A 21,723-nucleotide genomic window follows, 5' to 3' on the forward strand; every position below is an offset into this window, starting at 1 on the left:
AGAGAACATCTTAGCTGTTGCATGATGGTTTCACTCTGCAAATGATATTTTCTCCAGTTACCAATTAGAATTTCAAGAAGCAGTCAATAAGATCATTTTTCCAATCACCTATTTTTCTGTATTTATCTCCAGTAAACAGGATAAATTTTATCTTCATATGTGCAGTTTGCTATTTATATGCTATTTTCTAAGATTGCCAGAAGTTGTTTTAATAATTGTGTGACTTTGGAACAAATGACATTCTATTAGTCCTGGATAGTTATGTGACCTCTCCAGTTGCAAGCGGTATCATTTTGGCCTGGGAGAAAAACATAATTCTTTACCACGCATGAATCCATTATGGTTTTTTGTAATATAGTATTAGAATCATATATTTATAATTTGGAATAGAATCTTACATGCTGTGTTTGTAATGCACATGCTGTGTCTGTAGTCTTCATGTGACAAGTTCTTAGTAAACTTGCCAGGGTTTCTAATCTGGGACACGTGCCAGGGTTTCTAATCTGGGACACGTACTAAATCATGAAGATTACATTTTAATTTCTTTTTTATATTTTGTTCTAATGGTTTTATCTAAATGTGTATTTACATTGCAAGCCTCTCAAAATGGTAGTTCTTAATACATAGAAAACTTGGAAAAATAATTTGAACTATTTTTCAGTTGCTATTAGCCTCTTTCTCTAATAATTCAGAAATAATTTAAAAATATCTCTTTATATTATGAATAATCTAAGTTTGAAATGGTTAAAAAGAAAATAATTTTTGTTTTTATGTTTTTTGTTTACTGTTTTATATAACTATTTTAATTTCATGAATTACTGGACCGAGCAGTTGCCAAACATTTTGCTAAGAGGATTGGCTTCAAATCTTTTCTGAAAACCTGAGTATATTGAACCTGGGTATCCAGAATTACCCCTTCATGGATTACTGCCTTGTCGTGGCGAAGGGGCTTGTGTAATTCAATAAAGCTATGAGCTATGCCGTGCAGGGCCACCCAAGACGGAAAGGTCATAGCAGAGAGTTCTGACAAAACGTGATCCACTGGAGAAGGAAATGGCAAACCACTCCAGTATCTTTGCCATGAAAACCCTATGGACAGTACCAAAAGGCAAAACGATATGACGCTGGAAGATGAGCCCCTCAGGTCGGAAGGTGTCCAATATGCTACTGAGGAAGAGCAGAGGGCTAGTACTAGTAGCGCCAGAAAGAATGAAGCGACTGGGCCAAAGCTGAAAGGACGCTCAGCTGTGGATGTGTCTGGTGGTGAAAGGAAAGTCCGATGCTGTAAAGATTTTTTCTCCATAGGAACCTGGAATGTAAGATCGATGAATCAAGGAAAGCTGGACGTGGTCAAACAAGAGATGACAAGACTGAACATCGACATCTTAGGTATCAGTAAATTAAAATGGACAGGAATGGGTGAATTTAATTCAGATGACCATCAGGTATAGTACTGCGGGCAAGAATCGCTCAGAAGAAATGGAGTAGCCTTCATAGTCAATAAAAAAGTAGGAAAAGCAATACTGGGATACAATCCTCAAAATGACAGAATGATCTCAGTTCGAATCCAAGGCAAACCATTCAATATTACAGTAGTCCAAGTCTATGCCCCAACCTCCGGTGCTGAAGAGGATGAAATTGACTGGTTCTATGAAGCCCTACAGCACCTTATAGAACTAACACCAAAAATGATGTCCTTATCATCATGGGGGATTGGAATGCTAAAGTAGGAAGCCAAAAGATAACCGGAATAACAGGCAAGTTTGGCCTTGGAGTACAAAATGAAGCAGGGCACAGGCTGATAGAATTTTGCCAAGAGAATACGATGGTGATAGCAAACACTCTTTTCCAACAACCCAAGAGACGGCTCTACACATGGACATCACCAGACGGTCAACACAGAAATCAGATTGACTATATGCTCTGCAGCCAAAGATGGAGAAGCTCTATACAGTCAGTAAAAACAAGACCAGGAGCTGACTGTGGCTCAGACCATGAGCTTCTTGTTGCAAAGTTTAGGCTTAAACTGAAGAAAGTAGGGAAAAGCACTAGGCCACTCAGGTATGAATTAAATCATATCCCTGTTGAATATACAGTAGAGATGACAAATAGATTTAAGGAATTAGATCTGATAGACAGTGCCTAAAGAACTATGGACAGAGGTTCGCAACATTGTACAAGAGGTAGCAACTAAAACCATCCCAAAGAAAAAGAAATACAAGAAAGCAAAATGGCTGTCTGAGGAAGCTTTGCAAATAACTGAGGAAAGGAGGGAAGCGAAAGGCAAGGGAGAAAAAGAAAGATACGCCCAATTGAATGCAGAATTCCAGAGAATAGCTAGAAGAGATAAGATTGCCTTCTTAAATGAACAGTGCAAATAAATAGAAGAAAACAATAGAATAGGGAGGACCAGAGATCTTTTCAAGAAAATTGGAGAGATGAAGGGAACGTTTAATTCAAAAATGGGCATGATAAAGGACCAAAATGGCAGGGACCTAACAGAGGCAGAAGAGATTAAGAAGAGGTGGCAAAATTACACAGAAGAATATACAAGAATGAGCTTAACGTCCCTGATAATCACAATGAGGTGGTCACTGACCTTGAGTCAGACATCCTAGAACAGGGGTGTCAAACTCAATTTCATTGAGGGCCGCATCAGCATTGCGGTTGCCCTCAAGGGGCCAGGTGGGTGTGGCCTGGGTGGGCGTGGCCTACTGGGTGGGCATGGCTAGAGTGCGTGTGACCTACTGGGTGGGCGTGGCCAGCTCTACATCGTTCGCATCAAGGGTGCCTATGGGGGCCTGGGCAGGAGTGGGACAGATCTGGGGGTCTCTGGCAGAAGGAGGGTCTCTGGGCCAGGGCCAAGGCAGTTGGGGCCGTTCCCTCACTGTTTCCAGGATGGCTTCGCGGACCGCATGAAACCACTTCACGGGCCGAATCCGGCCCCCGGGCCTTGTGTTTGACATGTCTGTCCTAGAATGTGAAGTGGGCCTTAGAAAAACTGAGCAACAACGAAGCTAGTGGAGGTGACAGTATTCCAGCTGAGCTATTCAAAATCTTAAAAGACGATGCAGTAAAAGTGCTACACTCAATTTGCCAGCAAATTTGTAAAACTCAACAGTGGCCACAGGATTGGAAAAGATCAGTTTACATTCCAATTCCAAAGAAAGACAGCACCATTGCACTCATTTCACATGCTAGTAAAGTTATGCTTAAAATCCTACAAGCTAGACTCCAGCAGTATGTGGATCGAGAACTACCAGAGGTACAGGCAGGATTTCAAAGAGGCAGAGGAATTAGAGATCAAATTGCCAACATACGCTGGATCATGGAGAAAGCTATAGAGTTCCAGAAAAACATCTACTTTTGCTTCATTGACTATGCTAAAGCCTTTGATTGTGTGGATCATAACAAACTGTGGCAAGTTCTTAAGGAGATGGGCGTACCAGACCATCTTATTTGTCTCTTGAGAAACCTATATGTGGGCCAAGAAGCAACAGTGAGAACTGGACCCGGAACCACTGATTGGTTCAAAATTGGGAAAGGAGTCCGGCAAGGCTGTATACTGTCGCCCTGCCTATTTAACTTATATGCAGAGCATATCATGAGAAATGCAGGGCTCGATGAATCAAAAGTTGGAATTAAGATTGCCGGAAGAAATATGAACAACCTAAGATATGCAGATGATACCACTCTAATGGCAGAAAGTGAAGAAGAATTAAAGAGCCTCGTGTTGCAGGTGAAGAAGGAGAGTGCAAAACCTGGGTTGAAACTTAACATTAAGAAAACCAAAATCATGGCATCCGGCCCTCTCAGTTCCTGGCAAATAGATGGGGAAGAAATGGAGGTAGTGACAGATTTTATTTTCCTGGGCTCCAAAATCACTGCAGATGGGGACTGTAGCCAAGAATTAAAAGATGCTTGCTCCTTGGGAGGAAAGCCATAGCAAATCTAGACAGCACACTAAAAAGCAGAGACATCATCCTGTCAACTAAAGTGCGTATAGTCAAGGTTATGGTCTTCCCAGTTGCAATGTATGTCAGTGAAAGTTGGACCATAAGAAAGGCTGAGCGCCAAAGAATTGAGGCCTTTGAACTATGGTGCTGGAGAAGACTCCTGCGAGTCCCTTGGACTGCAAGGCGATCAAACCGGTCAGTCCTAGAGGAGATCAACCCAGACTGCTCTTTAGAAGACCAGATCCTGAAGCTAAAACTCAAATACTTTGGCCACCTAATGAGAAGGAAGGACTCACTGGAGAAGAGCCTAATGCTGGGAAAGATTGAGGGCAATAGAAGAAGGGGACGACAGAGAATGAGGTGGCTGGATGGAGTCTCTGAAGCAGTAGGCGTGAGCTTAAATGGACTCCAGAAGATGGTAGAGGACAGGAAGGCCTGGAGGAACGTTATCCATAGGGTCGCGATGGGTCGGACACGACTTCGCAGCTAACAACAACAACATCCAATATTAATTATAGGAAAAAGGAACTGCACAATTTCTCATTATCGATGACTTGTTTCAGGGTGGACTTCTGAGTAGTAGCATCTTCACCATACATCCCATAATATCCATCCTTTAATATTCACTGCAAATTGCTGATCTGTTTTACTTACTGTTTTTGATACCATAGCTGACTGAAGATTTAGCATAATTTCCATGTTCAAATTATTCTTCATCCTCACAGTACTGAGATTATTGTATAACTGATGTCACTTAGGATAAATGAGACTTGTTCATTCCTCATTGCTATCTCAATATGCACAGTTCTCATTCTGGAGTGGTATTGTCTGTCCTTAGAGATAGAATTAAAACTGGATATTGTTACATTAGAAAGTTTCAGTGTTTCAAATATTCCTCCCAAATATACCTACTCTTGTGTTAAAAATATATAGAATATATTGTGCAGTTATAAATATAAATGAACGAATCTTTTATATTAAAATGTTTATGCCTAAGTAATACAACTGGCTCGTATATAGTATGTGTCCATATTTTCATTTTTATTTTTAATTTAGGCAACATCACTTATATCTGGTATACCGAATGATCCTCATCGCTGGTTAGCAGAGACAAAAGTAAGTGCAGATCTTTTAAAACGTAAATTAAAATTTAGCTACAGTAGTTAATCTGAATTAATTCCTTAGTAATTCAGAGGAAATGTTCTTGTGTCTCATATTGGGTTCTACTATAACCCAGTTATACTTTCATATATTTAAATATTTGGCCCTTCCATATACATATTTAATATTTACAGTATATAAATCTGCCACATCCCTAACTTTGTAGAAAGCTAGAAGCACACTAGAGGTTTCTCCAGTAAAGTACTAGTTTTCTCTTTCATTTTTGAAGCTGACTAATGCATAGTATTATATCTCCATCTGTATTTTTAAACAGTGCATATCCACTACATTCTGTGGATGCAGTTTGTAACATTGTTGTAGAGTCTGTCTGTCTGTCTGTCTGTCTGTCTGTCTGTCTGTCTGTCTGTCTGTCTGTCTATCTATCTATCTATCTATCTATCTATCTATCTATCATCTATCTATCTATCTATCTATCTATCTATCTATCATCTATCTATCTATCTATCTATCTATCTATCTATCTATCTATCTATCTATCTATCTATCTATTTTTCATATTTCTGAACCACCCATCTCCCTCAAAGAGGAATTCTGGTCAGTGTGCAATAAAATGTTAAAATATAAAACAGTATGTATAATAGTTAAAAATTTTAAGAGGAGGCAAGGAATTAAATGAGTTAAAAGGTGAAAAGAGGTCTTTCAGGAGATTAACCAACTCCACAGTTGTGTGCTCCTTTGGGGTGCCTACCTGAAGCTGTAGAGCCATCTTTTAACTTGTTTTTCAGAAAGCCAGGAGAGTGGAAGTCTGCCTTGCTTCTGGGGGGGAAGAATATTTTATAGAGGAGTCAGCAGAGAAGGCTCTCTTTCCAGACCCCACCAGTCAGAGTTCTTTAAATGACCGAGTTTGTAAACATACCTTTCCTGCCTGACCTGAGAGGATGAACCGATGTAATGGGACAGACTGCTCCATAGGTAGCCTAGCCCCATGCCATGTAGGGCTTTATAGTCACAACGAACACCTTCAATTGGACCCAGAAGCAAACTCATAACCAATGTAGCAGAAGCAGAGATGTTAAATGTACCCTCATTTGGGCATCCAAAATTGGCTGCATTTTGTAACAGCTGAAGCTTTGATTGCTTTTCAAGGGTAGTCCTATGTAGAGTGCATTGCAATAGTCTGAAACGGAGATGACCAAGGGATGAGTGACCAAGCGGACAGCCTCCTTATCCTAGAAATGGTGTAACTGGCGCACAACACAAAGCTGAGCAAAGGTCCTCTTAGCCATGGAACATGAATCTAGCAGGATGCCCAGATTACCCACCGAGTCTCTCTGGGATAGTGCAACCCTATCCAAGACTAGAGATGATAAATTCCTGGATATAGGAATTTGGGGCTCACCTGCAGCCACTCCATCTTACCAGGGTTCAGCTGAACTCTGTCCCTCTAGGCCCCCACAGCCTTCAGGCATGGCGAAAGGACATCCACTGTGGTCTCCTCAAGTCCAGCAGAATGAAACTGTTCCCAGATAACTAACTGGGTAGCTCCAAATAACTAGGCAGGTAATTGTAATGCTGTAATGCAGCTAGCTATTCATTCCAAAAGAAAATTATTGAGGATAAATTGTATTTGCTGATATCATATTTCAGTTATATTCTACATGTGTATGAAAGGGCACAGTCCCTTTCATTTCTCATTTTCAAATGCTAGTCTTAATTGTCTTGAATTCACATATTTTTCAAAAGCTTTTTTGAGACATTGAAATCTGATTCCTTTTTCCTATAATCTTTGGTTCCTTTTTTTTAGCTTATTAGATCAAGATGTTGCCCGTTAAGATCTAACCATTATTTTTTTAGTCTAGTGACGTTGTAAGCAACTTCATCTTGTATCTTTTAATAATGTTAAACTCCTCACAATTAGAAATGCTTTTTCTACTTCATGAGACAAGGCTTGTCTTCATAGTATATTAGGGTCACAATGAAAGGAGAACTGTTGACCAACTGACTTGGATGAAATTGCATTTGTTTGCTAGCAAGATTGCCTGAAGTTATTGATGGGTTTGTTTATAATGCCTATGGACCAAGAATGAATATCACCATAAATAGTGGAGATAAGAGTTTGAACTGGAGGACAAGGGCAGTAGAGGAAACAGACTCACTATTCAGATTGTTCATGCTGAAACTCCAGGCACTAAGTATCAAGAAGGGTATGTGGTAATTGATTCATAAATCTGCCAGTTGAGTCCTCTTTAGTTATTAGTAGGTTAGTCATGAAATAAAAGGGCCTTTGAAAAATGGTATATTTTGCACCTGAAAAACAAATTGACTTAATAATTGTTTTGTTAAGAAATACTGCTTTATCCATCAACTCTTTCACTGTCTGGGTTTCTGCCTTTGCAATTGAACACTCTGGAGATTAAATACAATGCCTACTTTTAGAGGGACAAACCAATGAACTTTGTATGTACAATAATTTTTTTAAGAATGACCTTTTCTAAAGCAACCCTCTTTATCCTCTTGGAATTTCAAGGAGATTTGGAAGGGAGCCTTTAATTCAGAATATGGAATTGCAGCTGATTTGGAGGAAGGGCAAGGAAAGAAAGATGTTGGCATTGTTTATACTGCTTATAATTTTATGTGAGGAACATAGTAATAGTAAATAGAAAAAATGTCAGAAGTATCATGGCGTGAAGAATCATAAGATGTGTTGCACTGTTTATGCAGTGTTCGTTTTACAGTGTTTATTATTTAACTGAAGAAATTAAAATGCATGTGTTCTGTCCCATTTATCTGGTTTCCTTTTCCAATTTGTTAATGGATTCATAGAAGTGAGTTGTACATTTTATACTGTTGATAAAAAAGTGGACAAGAAAATCAAGCAAGCTGGATGTTTTGGACACAAGAGACTGGGCAAACATGTCATTTTTCAGTTAAATGTGGAAGTGATATGATTCTGCCCCGTTATTAAGGGTACTATATAAATTGGCCCTATTTTCTGGGTTCCCAATGAAGAACTGAAGAAATGTATGGGATTTACATTCCCACAGGAAGTACAGGGCAGATGCCCTATTTCTGAAACTAATGACTGTAGGATATGATTTGAACAGCTGAGATTACTTAAACACATTGAAATATTTGTGGATCCTTTATTATTAGAAACATTTGGAACTGCTGTGATGAGGACCATATGTCAATTTTATTCCTTGGAAAAGTAAACACTTTTTCTTAGCTACTTATAAGTAACTTAGAAAAAGAATATTTGTGTCCTCATTTTACTGTTGTCATAGTCATTCGTAACTTACACTATTATAAGCTCAATATTTTGGTTGTAATGGAATCTGTGGATGACACTGGGAAGAGGTGTTGCTTAGGAAACAATCAGACGAGAGAGGCAGGAGGGTCAGTGACTTAATGGTCAGAGAAAGAAACTTAGGAAGGAACTGCCATAATGCATCAAGCACTTAAAAATACTGGCAAGAGGTTTGTACTTTCAGACTTGCAAAGTTGTTACCAGCTTTCCCAGGTAAACCAGACAGGAAACAGAACAAAATGAACTAGTTCTGCTTCATTGTAAGACTATATTAACAATCTTACATATCTGAAAGGGTTTTTTTTGGGGTCTGATTGTTTCCCAGCCTTATTTGTAAACTGGTCACAGTAGCCCTGTTGTATTCTTGAGCTATGCCAAGACCCTTAATCACACAAGAAACTACCACTGTTGGAGCGGCTTGAGTAATTGCTGAAAACTACTATAACACCCAACTGTGAGGCATGCTATATTTATGGTTATTAATGTTGTCTACCTTCCATCTAAAATCTTCACAAATAAAGACTTTGAAAAAGTCCTTGTTTTGGGTTACAGGACCTTATTTTATTTTGAATTTGGTAGACGTATTTGATAGAGCTGGATCTGATGAATGATAAAGTTTTCCATCCAATTTAATAAGAATACATTTTCTTCTAGGCTAAACTTAGATGGCTTTGTGAAGAAGTGAAGGAGAGACAGACCAAGGAAAAGAAGCTTCGTCATCAATTGCTACAGAGCCGGGAGCAATTAAAGCAGCTGACCTTGAGCAAGGAAACTGAGCACCAAAACCTCATAGCTCAAATAGAAAAGCAGGAACAACTACTAGAAGAAGTTTATCAAGAGAAAAAATGTGAGTTTATAAGATCATGTTAATGAACAACAAATCTTTTTGAATTTCCCACGTCAGCCATATCTCTGATTGGTCTAGTAATCTCCCCCCCCCTCTCTCTCCTTTCTCTCTATAATAAAATAGTAGAAATCTTGAATTAGTTTAAAATTGAGGTTTCTGTTAGAAATGGTAGTTCCCTGTCATCTTCTTTGCCTTATGTAACAGTTATATGACCTGAAAAGAAACTAGTATTGCCAGGTAATCTGACAGGTAATCTGCTTCACCATGACATAGTTAACCAAACTTGAAGTAACCTAGTCACTGGAGAGCCTGGCATGATGTCATGCCCTCCCCTTGGCTGCTCTTGAAGGCTGGAGAGGCAATGTCCTGGAGAGGCAATTTCCCTGCACATACAGAAACAACAGAACATGTGCTCCTCTAGTGTCTGTATGACAGAGATATCTGTACTAACCTCATCTCATCAATACTCCATATAAATACCCAGATCGCACAGGACAATTTTATATCTCCCTGCTTGCAGACACTAATCCTGCTATAAGATATAATATTCCCAGGTTCTCTGCAGCAGCTATTAAGATTTCTCAGATGATGACCTATGCCTCAAACTTGCCTGAATAAGTATTTAACTTGTCAGTTAAGAGTGCTTAGTACTGTGATAGATTTAGTTAGTCATATTAGCCACTCTTTAAGTTTCCCAATATTTAATTAACATGTTTACCCCTTTTTATATATTTCATTTTATATATAGATGTTTTTACATATACATACATACAAGTTAGCTTTTTAAAACATTGTTTTACCCTTGTGTATTTTATATTTTGTATCGTTTAAAATTACTAATGGTTTGTATCCCACCCTTCTTATGCTGGTCTACGATTATAATAACAATTTGATTGGATTAACTTAAGAAAATTGTCACCAGAAATGTGACATTTTCCCAGTGCTAGTCAATGTGTTGAAAGTGAGGTGGAAAAGATGAATTATTTGCTTTGAAAGAATTGGAGAGTGCTGTTTTCAGGATCATTCCTACTGTTGTGATAGGAGTAATTCTGCTTTTCTGCTTTGAGCTGTGCTTCCTTATATCAAAGTATCTGCAAAAATAAGATATTTAAGAAAGGTAAAATGTAGTAACTTATTTTCCTATTGAAAGAATAGAAGCGTGCTGTGAGTTGTAAGAAACAGGATTTAAGACAACATTTTGAAGCTGTGTTCTTTTTGAATTCATTCTGTCTACCTAAGAAAAACTGTAGTATTGCTCCAGGTTTTACTAACAACTTTCTTCCTCTTGCATCACCTAAAGTAATGTTGGGTTATCTTATTTGTGTCTCAGAAATCTTGCAGAATGAAAGCAGTAAAAATAGTTAATATTATAAAACAGCCCCAAATATTTTATCTATTGATATCTATTTTATCTATTTTATCTATTGATATCTAATTATCCATTTTCCAGCATGATAGATGGAGAATCCACAAATGGGTTAACTCTGTGTTCCTGCCCAATTAGACTAAGTCTGTCAAACTTGCCACACCTCTCCTGGGCCAGGATACCTCCCAGTCACGACTTAGTCTCTGCCCAGAATAGACGTGATAATTTTGGCTCCCAGTTTGCAGACTGATTTCATTGAGCAGGTTGTATGGTTCTTTACTTTCCATTTGTGAATTCTCCATTTCCCTCTCTGCGGTGGGATCAGCGCAGCTCCTAACCGCTCAGCAGATTTTCCTCTCCCTTTGGAGCTTCAAACTCCAGGAAGCATTTGGCTTCCCAGCCACTGCAGAAGGCCTACATTCCTTCTTCATCTCTCTAGCTGCGCTGGGATCAGTGCAGCGCCGTACTGGGTAAAGGTGCCCTTCTTACTCTGCAGTCTCCAGGAAGCCCCAGGCCTCCGTCCCTTATTGCGGCACGCTCATTGCGGGTGCCATTTTGGAAGCCGCATGGGGAGGTTTTCTTTGGAAATCCTCTGCTGCCTTTCAAGCGTGCCTGTAACAGCTTTCCTTACCAGCTCTCCCTATCGTCAGCCTAACCCTCCTGAGAGTTTTCCTCAGTAGTGGCCGCCATTTTAGATGTCACTATCACTCCTATCACGGGGTGGTGGTGGAGTGCACGCTTCTTTGACCTAGAGGAATTCGAGCATATTGCCACCCACTGCTTGATTTCATAGGTAAAGCAGGTGCAGGGGTTCTTTTATACTTCTTTTCTTCCAGCCACTGCAGAAGGCTCTGGGACCAGAGCTCTTCTTTTGAACATGGCATCAAGGCCATAAAGCGATAATATCGCAGGCCACACACTTGAGATTACAGTGGCCATCAGTTCCAGCTGTTCCTACCACATCAGGTCCAATCATCTTTCCCTCGCCTCCCTACTTACATTATCTGGACAAGCCTCTCAGAAGTGGATGGTCAATTACAGGAGGCAACAGTTATAGCCCTAGCACCCAGGCTAGGTGTTTCCTCGTCCACTCCAACAGACGATGTGTGCTGGCCGTGCCATTCTTGGCCTTGCTGCCACCAACTAGAACTAGTGGGCTGGCCGTTATCACTGAAGTGATCTTGCCGCCACTAAGTGAGCTATGTGTGATCTGGCTGTTATCACTGAGGTGATCCTGCCACCACAGTAGACCTGTCCACTGCACCAAAGGTGCTTTCAACTGGTATTACGGCCATCAGGAGCATTGCAGGTATGCCAGTGTCCATTAAGTTGGTTCTGCAGCCACCATTTCCCTAGAGTACTTGTTGCTCCCTGTGAGGTGGCATACAGCCACAGGTCAGTACTCTTCTCCTCTACTTGAGATCCTTCTCAGCATACCACTGAGATATCTCCCATTGTGATGGCAGACAACACGGCACCTCAGTCTTCGCACAGTGCCCCCATCACTTCTGGGCAGCCAAAGCACAAGTCCTCCAATCAGGAGGCCGCTGGGAAACTCAAGGCCAAGGCCATTTCTGGCAAAAGGCCCTCCAAAGAGGCAGAGAAAGAGGTCAGCAGGAGACACCAGGCCTCAGAGAAACAGTTTTCTAAAGCCCAGAAACAAGGCACGATCTCTCCTCTCGCAGAGGACTCAGTATTTGGCACACAACTCGCTCCTCCCACATCGTCTACCCAAAGGGCCTGGTCTCCAGAAGGGGACGCTGGCCAATCCTACTTTCCCAGGGCTGAACAGGAGGAGATGATTCCCTTCACCCAGAGACCCAACCTTCAACTGGCTCCTCCTATCCCCAGAGTGACACAGTCAAGACCTGAGGCCACCTTTATGCCCACAGCCGCCGGTCTTCAACCCTCAGAAGCACAGAGAGCATGGTCACCAGAGCAATTGCAGGCCCTGATCTCCCAGGTGGTCACCCAGTGGTTGGCCTCGACACGCCAACAAAGGTCTGGACCCGATTTGGTGGCTTCAATGACCCCATCTTATCTCTCCCAGTCCGGAGCTCCAGACCTTTCCAATCTTATTTCTCCTGCCCGGTCTCCTTGCAGCAGAGTATCATTCTCTGAGGAGTACGACCCAATGGACCTGCCGCTCTCGGAGGATGAGAATCTTGCTCCAGACCATCCTTCCTTTGTGGGTCTATTCAATCCAGCGCTCTTCAAATCATTGCTTCATAAGGCCAGCGCTACTGCTAAGATTGGTCCTGACCAAGTTCCCCAACCTGATCCATCCACCAGCCAAGACACAAGTCCAGTATTTTCTGAGCCTATTGTCACTGAACACCGCTGTCCCCCTCTCTTTTTCAACACAGTGCAGAAACAATGGGGAATGCCTGGCAAATTTCCCTCACGGGGGGGGGGGGGAAGGACAAGAACTGTTTAACGTAGCCCCGGCCTTGTTGGAGGTGCTAGAGGTTCCTACTGTGGATGAAACTCTAACCCCACTTTCTCTTCGTCCACGGTGTCGGGATATGGCTGAAACCTTGAAGGCGGAGGACAGAAAATCTGAACCCTCCTTCTGCAGGACACACCAAGCCTCAGCATGGGTGGTAAGGGCAGCCACAACCACCTTCTTCTTTGCCAGAACCTCCCTTCTCTGGCTCCGCCAACGTCAGGCCAGAGTACCCCTGGAGGAAGTCCGAATGCACCAAGACTTAGGCAAGTTAGTGGCTGCTTCGGCTCCTGTGGCTCAAACATTGGTGAGTGGATGTTAAATCCAAGTCGTACTTGGCTGCCCCGTACTGTGCTGCTCAGCTATTTGGAGAGGACTTGACACCTTATTTTGTGGAAAACAAGGACACACATAAGGTGATGTCTCACCTCCTTAGACGGGCAGATAGACGGCCTACCACGTACGCCTGTAGACACTTTCTGATCAGGGTCAGGATCAGAGTTTGCTCTGCCCTCCCACTCCTTCCCTCCTAGGTCAGACCGTCAGGTTGACCGATCTGGGACCAGAGAGACCCAGGCCGCAATTTGAGGCCAAATGGCCCTTTTGAGGCACAGGGGGCCATCCCTTCAGAAGATCCAAATGACTTCAGGGAGGCCCCCCCAATTGGTGGCAGATTGACTTTTTTTGCTCAGAAATGGGAGACCACCAGCACAGACTCCTGGGTCCTCAACACAATCAGGTGCAGCCTGTCTCTAGAATTTATATCCAAACCCCCAGAGCGCTTCATTTCTTGTCCACTGTCAAAAAATCCGGTCAGGAGGGCTCTCATGACAGGCTATTCGGCACCTCTTGGAAATAAGGGCCATAAAACCAGTACTGGCTGGACAGCTAGGAAGGGGGTTCTATTCCATCCTCTTCGTTGTTCCGCTCGTTTTGGGAGGATGGAGAGCTGAACTCTTATCTTGCATACAAGAAATTCAAGATGCAAATGCTACAGTCCATCTTGGCCAGCATCAGGAGGGGAGACTTCCTGACGTCTGTCAACCTCACGGAAGCATACCTCCACATCCCCATCCTTCCCGACCACCGGAAGTTCCTCAGGTTCTGTTACACAAACCACCATTATCAATATAGAGCCTTACATTTGGCCTCTCATCTGCTCCAAGAGTATTTACAAAGATATTGGCGGCACTGGCCGTGCATTTGAGGTCAGTTCCAGTATGTATTCAGTGCTACCTAGACAACAGCCTCATCCAGTCTCTTTCTGTTCAGATGGCTCAATTGGACCTGGCCTTGTCTATCAAGACCCTCCAAGACCACGGGTTCTCTGTGAACTTTCAAAAGAGCCAGACAGTTCCCTCAACCCGCCTTCTTCACCTGGGCGCGGTCATGGACACAAAACTATGCAGTCTATCTCGGGAACCTCAGGACAGCAGCCAAGCCCTGGTCCTCCAGGTCAAAAGGGAGCGTGTAGTTACAATGGCCATTCTCTACCAATTGTTAGGGAAGATGGTTTCCTGCATGGCGATAGTGCCATGGGCCAGACTACACTCCAGGAACGTGCAATGGTTTTTGCTCCCGTTTCAGAGACTAGGCACCAGCTCCTCCAACCAAAGGGTAAGGGTTCCGTCTCAGACCCTAAGATTCCTCCAGTGGTGGACCTTCCCGGCGGTAGCCAGAGGCTCATTATTCAAGGAGCCTGTTCGGCTCACCCTAACTACGGACACCAGTTTGTTCAGCTGGGGGGTGCACCTAACGTCACAGTTGGCTCAGGGCCGGTGGTCCCAGTCAGACCTGAAGCATAACAAACTGGTTGGAGCTCAGAGCCATACATTTGGCCCTACGCCACTTCCGCAACAGGGTGGCGAGACAACATGTCCTGGTCCTCATGGACAATGTGGCGGCAAAAGCCCATGTGAACTGACAAGGGGGTACCCGTTCCAGGTCCCTTATGGCCAAGGCCCAGTTGTTGGGATCCTGGGCAGAGACCAACCTCTCCTCCCACAGGGCTGAGCACATCTCGGGAGAGGCAAATCAGCAGGTGGATTTTCTGAGCAGGTCAACAGTAGATCACTCCAAATGGTGCCTGCATCCTGATCTCTTCGGGGAGATATTGGAGAGTTTTGGTCATCCAGTACTGGATTTGTTCGCTTCTCTGGCGAACTCCCAGCTTCCAAGGTTTTTCTCCCAGTTCCCCTATTCAGGGGCAGAGAGAACCCTCCGCAGTCCATAGCCTGGGGGCTTGCTATATGCATTCCTGCCTCTCCCTCTGAGAGTATCCGCAAGATACTGCAAGAACGGGCAGAGGTGATATTTGTTGCATCACACTGGCCAAACGGCCGTGGTTTGCTGACCTCGTGAACTTTTCCATCTCTGCCCCATGGGGGATTCCTCCAGGTCACATTACACTTAGCCAGGGAGCTCTGCAAGATCCAGAACCCGAGTGGCTCCAGTTAACCGCCTGGCACTTGAACGGTGGCTCCTGACACATGAGTCCTATTTGCCAGGTGTAATTGCGATGATTCAGGCCTCCAGATGGCCTACAACAAACACAATGTATGATTCCACTTGGAGAAGTTTCTGTCACTGGTGTGCAAAGAACCAGTTAGATCTTTTGGCTATTACCATTCCAAGGATTTTGGACTATTTATTGGAGGGGCTCAAGAAGGGTTTGGCACCCAATACTATCCGCAGACAAGTGGTGGCTCTATCCACAGTACTTACATGGGGCAATTCAGAGCCATTGGCTCAACATCCTATGGTACGCTCATTTCTCAAGGGAGCAACCAACACCAAACTACCCGTGCTTCACTAGTATCCCTCTTGGGATTTTTTTAAAAAAATCCCATTTATAGCCCGCCCTTCTCCGAAGACTCAGCGTGGCTTACAATCTAAAGCACAAATCAATGTGCTTAGCAATAGTCTTCATTCTATGTATATGACTGCTTATTAGGGCTTTTGGGCCCCGCCAGTGACATTATTACAAAGTCAGCTTATTGCCCCCAACAATCTGGGTCCTCATTTTACCTACCTCAGAAGGATGGAAGGCTGAGTCAACCTTGAGCCTGGTGGGACTCGAACCTGCACTAAATGCAGGCAGCTGGTGTAACTTAAGGAGGCATTAGCCCACTGTTCCACCAAGGGATTTGCCGCGGGTCTTGCAGGCCCTTACCTCACCTCCATTTGAACCCATGAGAACCTGTACACTGCGGTTCTTGACAATCAAGGTAGCCTTCTTGGTAGCCGTCATGTCGGCTAGATGCATTTCTGAACTGGCAGCTCTCTCTATCAGAGAGGACTTACGGGACTTTAATGATGACAGGGTGGTCCTTCGATTGGATCCCTCCTTTATTCCAGAAGTCAGTACCTTGTTTCACAGGATGCAGGAGGTAATTCTGCCAGATTTTTGTCCTCATCCATCTCATGACTTGGAGCGTCAATAGCATGCCCTGGGTGTCCGCAGGGCCTTATGCCACTACTTTAAGTGGACAGCGTCCTTTCGCAAATCGGAAGCCCTCTTTGTTTCCTTTCAACCTTCTACTATGGGGCAAAAGGTTTCTGCCTCCACTATAGGCAAGTGGATCAGGGCTTGTATTGCAGGGGCATACCAATCATATTCACTGTCAGTTCCAAGTCATATCACTGCTCAGTCCACTCACAGCGCTGCAACTTCCGTGGTGTGGGCGACACAGGCATCCATTGGGGACATTTGTAGGGCGGTGACATGGTCTTCGCCTTCCCCCTTCGTGAGGCATTATAAACTGGATAGGTTTGCCTCCGCGGACGCCTCATTAGGTCGAAGAGTGCTATAACAAGTAGTGCCACAGGGTGGGACACAGGCCCAGACTGATTCCCTCCCATAGGGACAGAGCGGCTTTGGTATGTCCCATTTGTGGATTCTCCATCTATCATGCTGGAGAAGGGGTGTTGTCTTACCTGAATGCCTTTTCTTAGCATGATGGTGGAGAATCCACACCCACCCCTTAGTGTCTGTCAGGTGCTGTGTCAGGGGTATGAAAGCCAACACGTCAGACTGTCACTAGCTTTGCCTTTGTCGTGACTGGGAGGTGTCCTGGTCCAGGAGAGGCGTGGCAAGTTTGACAGACTTAGTCTAATTGGGCAGGAAGACAGAGTTAACCCATTCATGGATTCTCCATCATGCTGAGAAAAGGCATTCAGGTAAGACAACACCCCTTCTATTGATTTATCTTTCCCAAAGCAAATAAAAATCTGAATTTGTGCTATTATAATGAACTGTGATAATTTGTCCAGTTATATAAGGTAGAAACATCATAATCTATTTTAAGCTATTTTGTTGTCATTAGTTCTAAAATACAAATTTTAGAGCTAAGATAGAGCTAAGTATCTTGTAAATAACTTGATTATATAACAGTATATAATCCAAGATACATTCTACTTTTTTCTATAGATTTAAAAAGAAAACATTTAATTTATATGCTCAGTATTGTAATTTTCTGTATTTGGATACAGTGATGCAGAAATGCCAAAAGCTTTTTATTATTTCTTTCATCTCTAACCCCTTTCTGCATATTTCTAGTTTTTGTTTTGTACTCCATAACCATATCTTTCATAAACATAAAAATTTCTCCTTGTTTTGAAAGAAAATAATTTATTGTGTAAAGGAGTTATATATTTTTGATACATTGGAAAGCTGCTTTATTTACTGAATGCAGTTATTATAAACCAGCAATTGATTGAGTGAAAAGAAATTGTACCATAACATTAGATTTTTAAGTCTACAATCCAGTCAATTATACATTTCTTCATATTAAGCAGCTAGTATTATGGTAAAAGCAGAACTTGCTACCTCAAAGAACTGCAGTCATCATGCATTTCATTTTGACTTGTAAGCCTGAATTTGCAGTTGTGTTTGTGGTTAGTCAAAGAAATGTTGATTGAAATAAAAATGTATCCTTCCTCAAAAACAATCAATTGCTTTTTAGACTGAGAAATGTGCCTTGTATGTAATAGCATCTGCCTCTGGAATGAGGTTTCCCCCTAAGATTTGAATGGCCACCATCCTACTGGTGTTTTGAAGGACCCTGAACAGATGTGTTTCCCACTTATATCCAGTTCACACAGTAAAACATAACCAATATCGGCCAATTCTGAATTTTGCTGTATCTAATCACTAAATTTTATATTTTCCTTTGTTTTTAAAAGTGTAAAAGAGGAATGCAGCACTGAAAATACATCAATACATGTTTGGTTCAGGTAGACAATGACTCAGAGTGGTTCACAATGAAAAGAGTTTATTCAATACACATAAGTCAACTGACAACTGTCAAATGTTTCAAGCTTTTATACTAGAACTGTTTAAACTGTAACCAATCATCCATCGCTGTTTTCCCGCTTCTTTGCAACTTCAACCAATAGTTGCACCAGAATCTCCCGCTTCAAGAACCTTCTTTTGCAACCTCCTATTTACATGTTTGCAACTATCTACAGACACAACACCCCTTACCCCCCAGTTGTTGTTATTTATTGACATAGTCTCTTAAGTATTTGGGTGGCCTATGGACCCTTGATGGATATCTATTGCTTTGGATACCTAAGTCATCTCTATCAGAATGTCTGCTTGGTTGGCTTACGCTGGTGGATCTGGACTCTTGACTAATTGGCTCAGATGCTTCTCTGCTAATAAGTTGTGGTTGTTGTTGTGTTTGATGTTGATGTTCAGCTAATGCTGGCCTGCTCAAAGGGGGCAGCTCCCAGTCGATTTGACTGTGTTGTTGTTGGTTAGCTGTGGTCGGACTGGTTTGAATTTCTGCTTCCCCACTAACTGGCAGGTTGTTATCAATAAGCCGTGATGCACTGTTCCCCCCATGTATACTTTGATCCCCATCAACTGGCATGCAACCAATAGTTCTCTTCCTTAGCTGATCTATATGTCTTTTGCTAACCCTATTCCCTTCCCCCTCAATAGTGTAAGACAAGGGTCCCATTATCTCAGTGACCACCCCTGGGACCCATTTGTCCCCTTGTGTATAATTCCTGGCCCAGACTAGGTCCCCAATTTTGAATGATCTGTTTGGAATGTCCGGTTCCGCACTTGATGGTAGTCTGTCAGGATGTAACCTGTCCAGTTTGGTGGTTAATCTTTTTCCCCACCTCATTTCTGCTGGGCTTTTTCCGGTAGCCGTGCAAGGGGTCGTATGTTGGGTCAGCAAGAATTCTGCCAGTCTTTGGTGCCAATCGCCACGGATGATTCTCTTTAATGCGTCCTTGGTGGTTCTCACGTTGCGTTCAGCCAAGCCGTTGGTGGACGGGTGGAAGGGTGCTGATGTCGTGTGTTTAATCAAGTTGGCCCTGAGGAAATCCTGGAATTCAACAGAGGTGAATTGGGGCCCATTATCTGACACAATTACATCAGGTAACCCATGAGTGGCAAAGAGGTCCCTTAAGACTTGTATTGTTTTACCTGAAGTCATTGAACTGATGGGTACTACCTCCAGCCATCTAGAAAAACTGTCCACTACTACTAGAAAGGTTAACCCTTGGAACGGTCCAGCAAAATCAATATGAATCCTAGACCAAGGATTCCTGGCCAACTCCCACTTATGAGTACGTGTGTGTTGCAGCTCAGGTCTAGAACGCTGACACAAATAACAATTAGAAACACATTCTTCAATGTCCTTGTCAAGTCCTGGCCACCATAAGTGACTTCTAGCCAATGCCTTCATACGTACTATTCCAGGGTGACCCTCATGTAGTTCTAATAAAATTGTAGATCTGTGGATTTCAGGAATGACAACCCGGTTTCCCCACAGAACACATCCCAAATGGGATGATAATTCATCCTTTCTTCTAAAATATGGAATGTACTTGGCATCCGGGTTAGTACTTGGCCACCCACTAAGGACCCATGCCATAATTCTTTTTAGGATATGGTCTTTATTGGTTGCCTCAGCTATATCTTTAGCAGTTAAAGGGCATTCAGGAATGTCCTGTAAAGACATTATTTGTCCCACAGGAGCAGGGTCTTCCTCAGTATTGTTTAATGGCAGTCTGCTAAGGGCGTCTGCATGTCCCATTTCCTTGCCTGGTCTGTGTAGAAGGGAAAATGAATATGCTGAGAGGAAAATTGACCACCTCAGCATTCTGGGCGACATTATTTGGGGTGTCTGTTTATCAGTGGTAAACAGTCCCAATAATGGTTTGTGGTCAGTGAGTATGGTAAAGTTCCTACCATAAAGGTAATCATGGAACTTTTTTACTCCTGCCACGATTGCTAATGCTTCCCTATCAATCTGTGCATAATTCCGCTCTGCTTTAGTAAGCGTCCTGGAATAATATGCGATTGGCTTTTGAACACCATGACTGTCCAAGTGGCTGATAACAGCCCCCACACCATAAGGTGAAGCATCGCAAGCTAAATAAATTGGTTTATTCTCAATAAAATGGGTTACTGTTGATTGGCTAGAAAGAATATTTTTTAATGTTTGGAAGCTAACTCTATGTTTGTCAAGCCACTGCCACAGGGTTTTTTTAATCTAAAAGTCTATGAAGAGGTTCTGCTATGGCAGCTTTGTGTGGCACAAATGTGTGGTAAAAATTAACTAATCCAAGGAAGGCTTGTAATTCAGCCTTGTTTTTTGGTTCTGGTGCCAATTTAATTGCCTTGATTTTATCAGGGGTAGGATGAATTCCATTTTTGTCTATCCTAAATCCTAGAAATTCAGTGGATTTAACCCCAATACAACATTTTTCCTTTTTTAATTTGAGTCCAGCCCTCCTAAACCTTTCCAATACCTGTTCCAGACGCTCTGCTAATATTTCTTCATTTCTTCCAGCTATCAGAACATCATCAAAATAAGGGCATACACCAGGTATGCCCTTTAAGGTCCTCTCCATCACCTCTTGGAAGATGCCTGGAGCTGCTGCAATACCAAATTGCAGTCTGTGGACTCGGAACGCCCCCTTGTGGGTAACTATCGTCTGAGCTTCTGCAGCCTCTTCAGAAACAGTTAATTGCAAGTACGCCTGCGCCAAGTCTAACTTGGCAAATATGGCGCCGTCCTGTATCGTGGCGAGGACCTGCTTCACCGTCGGGACCGGGTAAGCGTGTTTTTTCATTCCCAGGTTCAGGGTGGCTTTGTAGTCAGCGCAGATCCTCACATCCCCGTTAGGTTTAAGGGGTGTGACGATTGGCGTTTCCCACAAACCACCCTCGACTGGTTCTAGGACGCCTTGGCCTACAAGCTTATCGAGCTCGGCCTCGATTTTTTGCTTAAGGGCGAAAGGCACCCTTCGGGCCTTAAGCCGGATGGGTTTAACCGACGGATCTAAATTAAAATTAATTGGGGGCCCTTTATATTTACCTAAAGACCCATCGAATACGTCTGCGAATTCATCGCAGACTGATTCGAGGGTCTTATTTTTAATAACTGTGTTTATTCCCCCTATCCAAATGCCCAGGGCAGGAAACCAGTTAAGGCCTATCAAACTGGTCCTATGGCCTTCAGTAACTATTAAATCTAAAGCTCCCTTAAACCCCTTATATTTAACACTAAGGGTAATTTTCCCTTTAATTTTTATTGGGGTTTTTTGGAAGTCGGTCAATTGGATTTTAGTTGAACTAAGTGGAATTTTTCTGCCACTTATTTGTTCAATCTTTTTTAAAGTTTCACTAGATATTATGGACACTGAGGCCCCAGA

General features: G+C 42.8%; 1 protein-coding gene across 5 annotated transcripts in view; it reads left to right on the forward strand.

Annotated features, from left to right (window-relative positions):
- CEP128 (centrosomal protein 128) overlaps nucleotides 1-21,723 on the forward strand; it is a 221,658-nt gene that overhangs the window by 83,126 nt on the left and 116,809 nt on the right. For all 5 annotated transcript variants that reach the window (XM_083375275.1, XM_083375272.1, XM_083375274.1 and 2 more), the window contains 2 exons: nucleotides 5,013-5,072; nucleotides 9,040-9,232. In XM_083375275.1, coding sequence (XP_083231401.1) covers nucleotides 5,013-5,072; nucleotides 9,040-9,232 — 253 coding nt within the window. The remainder of the gene's footprint in view (nucleotides 1-5,012; nucleotides 5,073-9,039; nucleotides 9,233-21,723) is intronic.

The sequence above is a fragment of the Vipera ursinii genome (assembly GCF_947247035.1).
Source record: "Vipera ursinii genome assembly, chromosome: 1".
NCBI classification, from domain to species: domain Eukaryota; kingdom Metazoa; phylum Chordata; class Lepidosauria; order Squamata; family Viperidae; genus Vipera; species Vipera ursinii.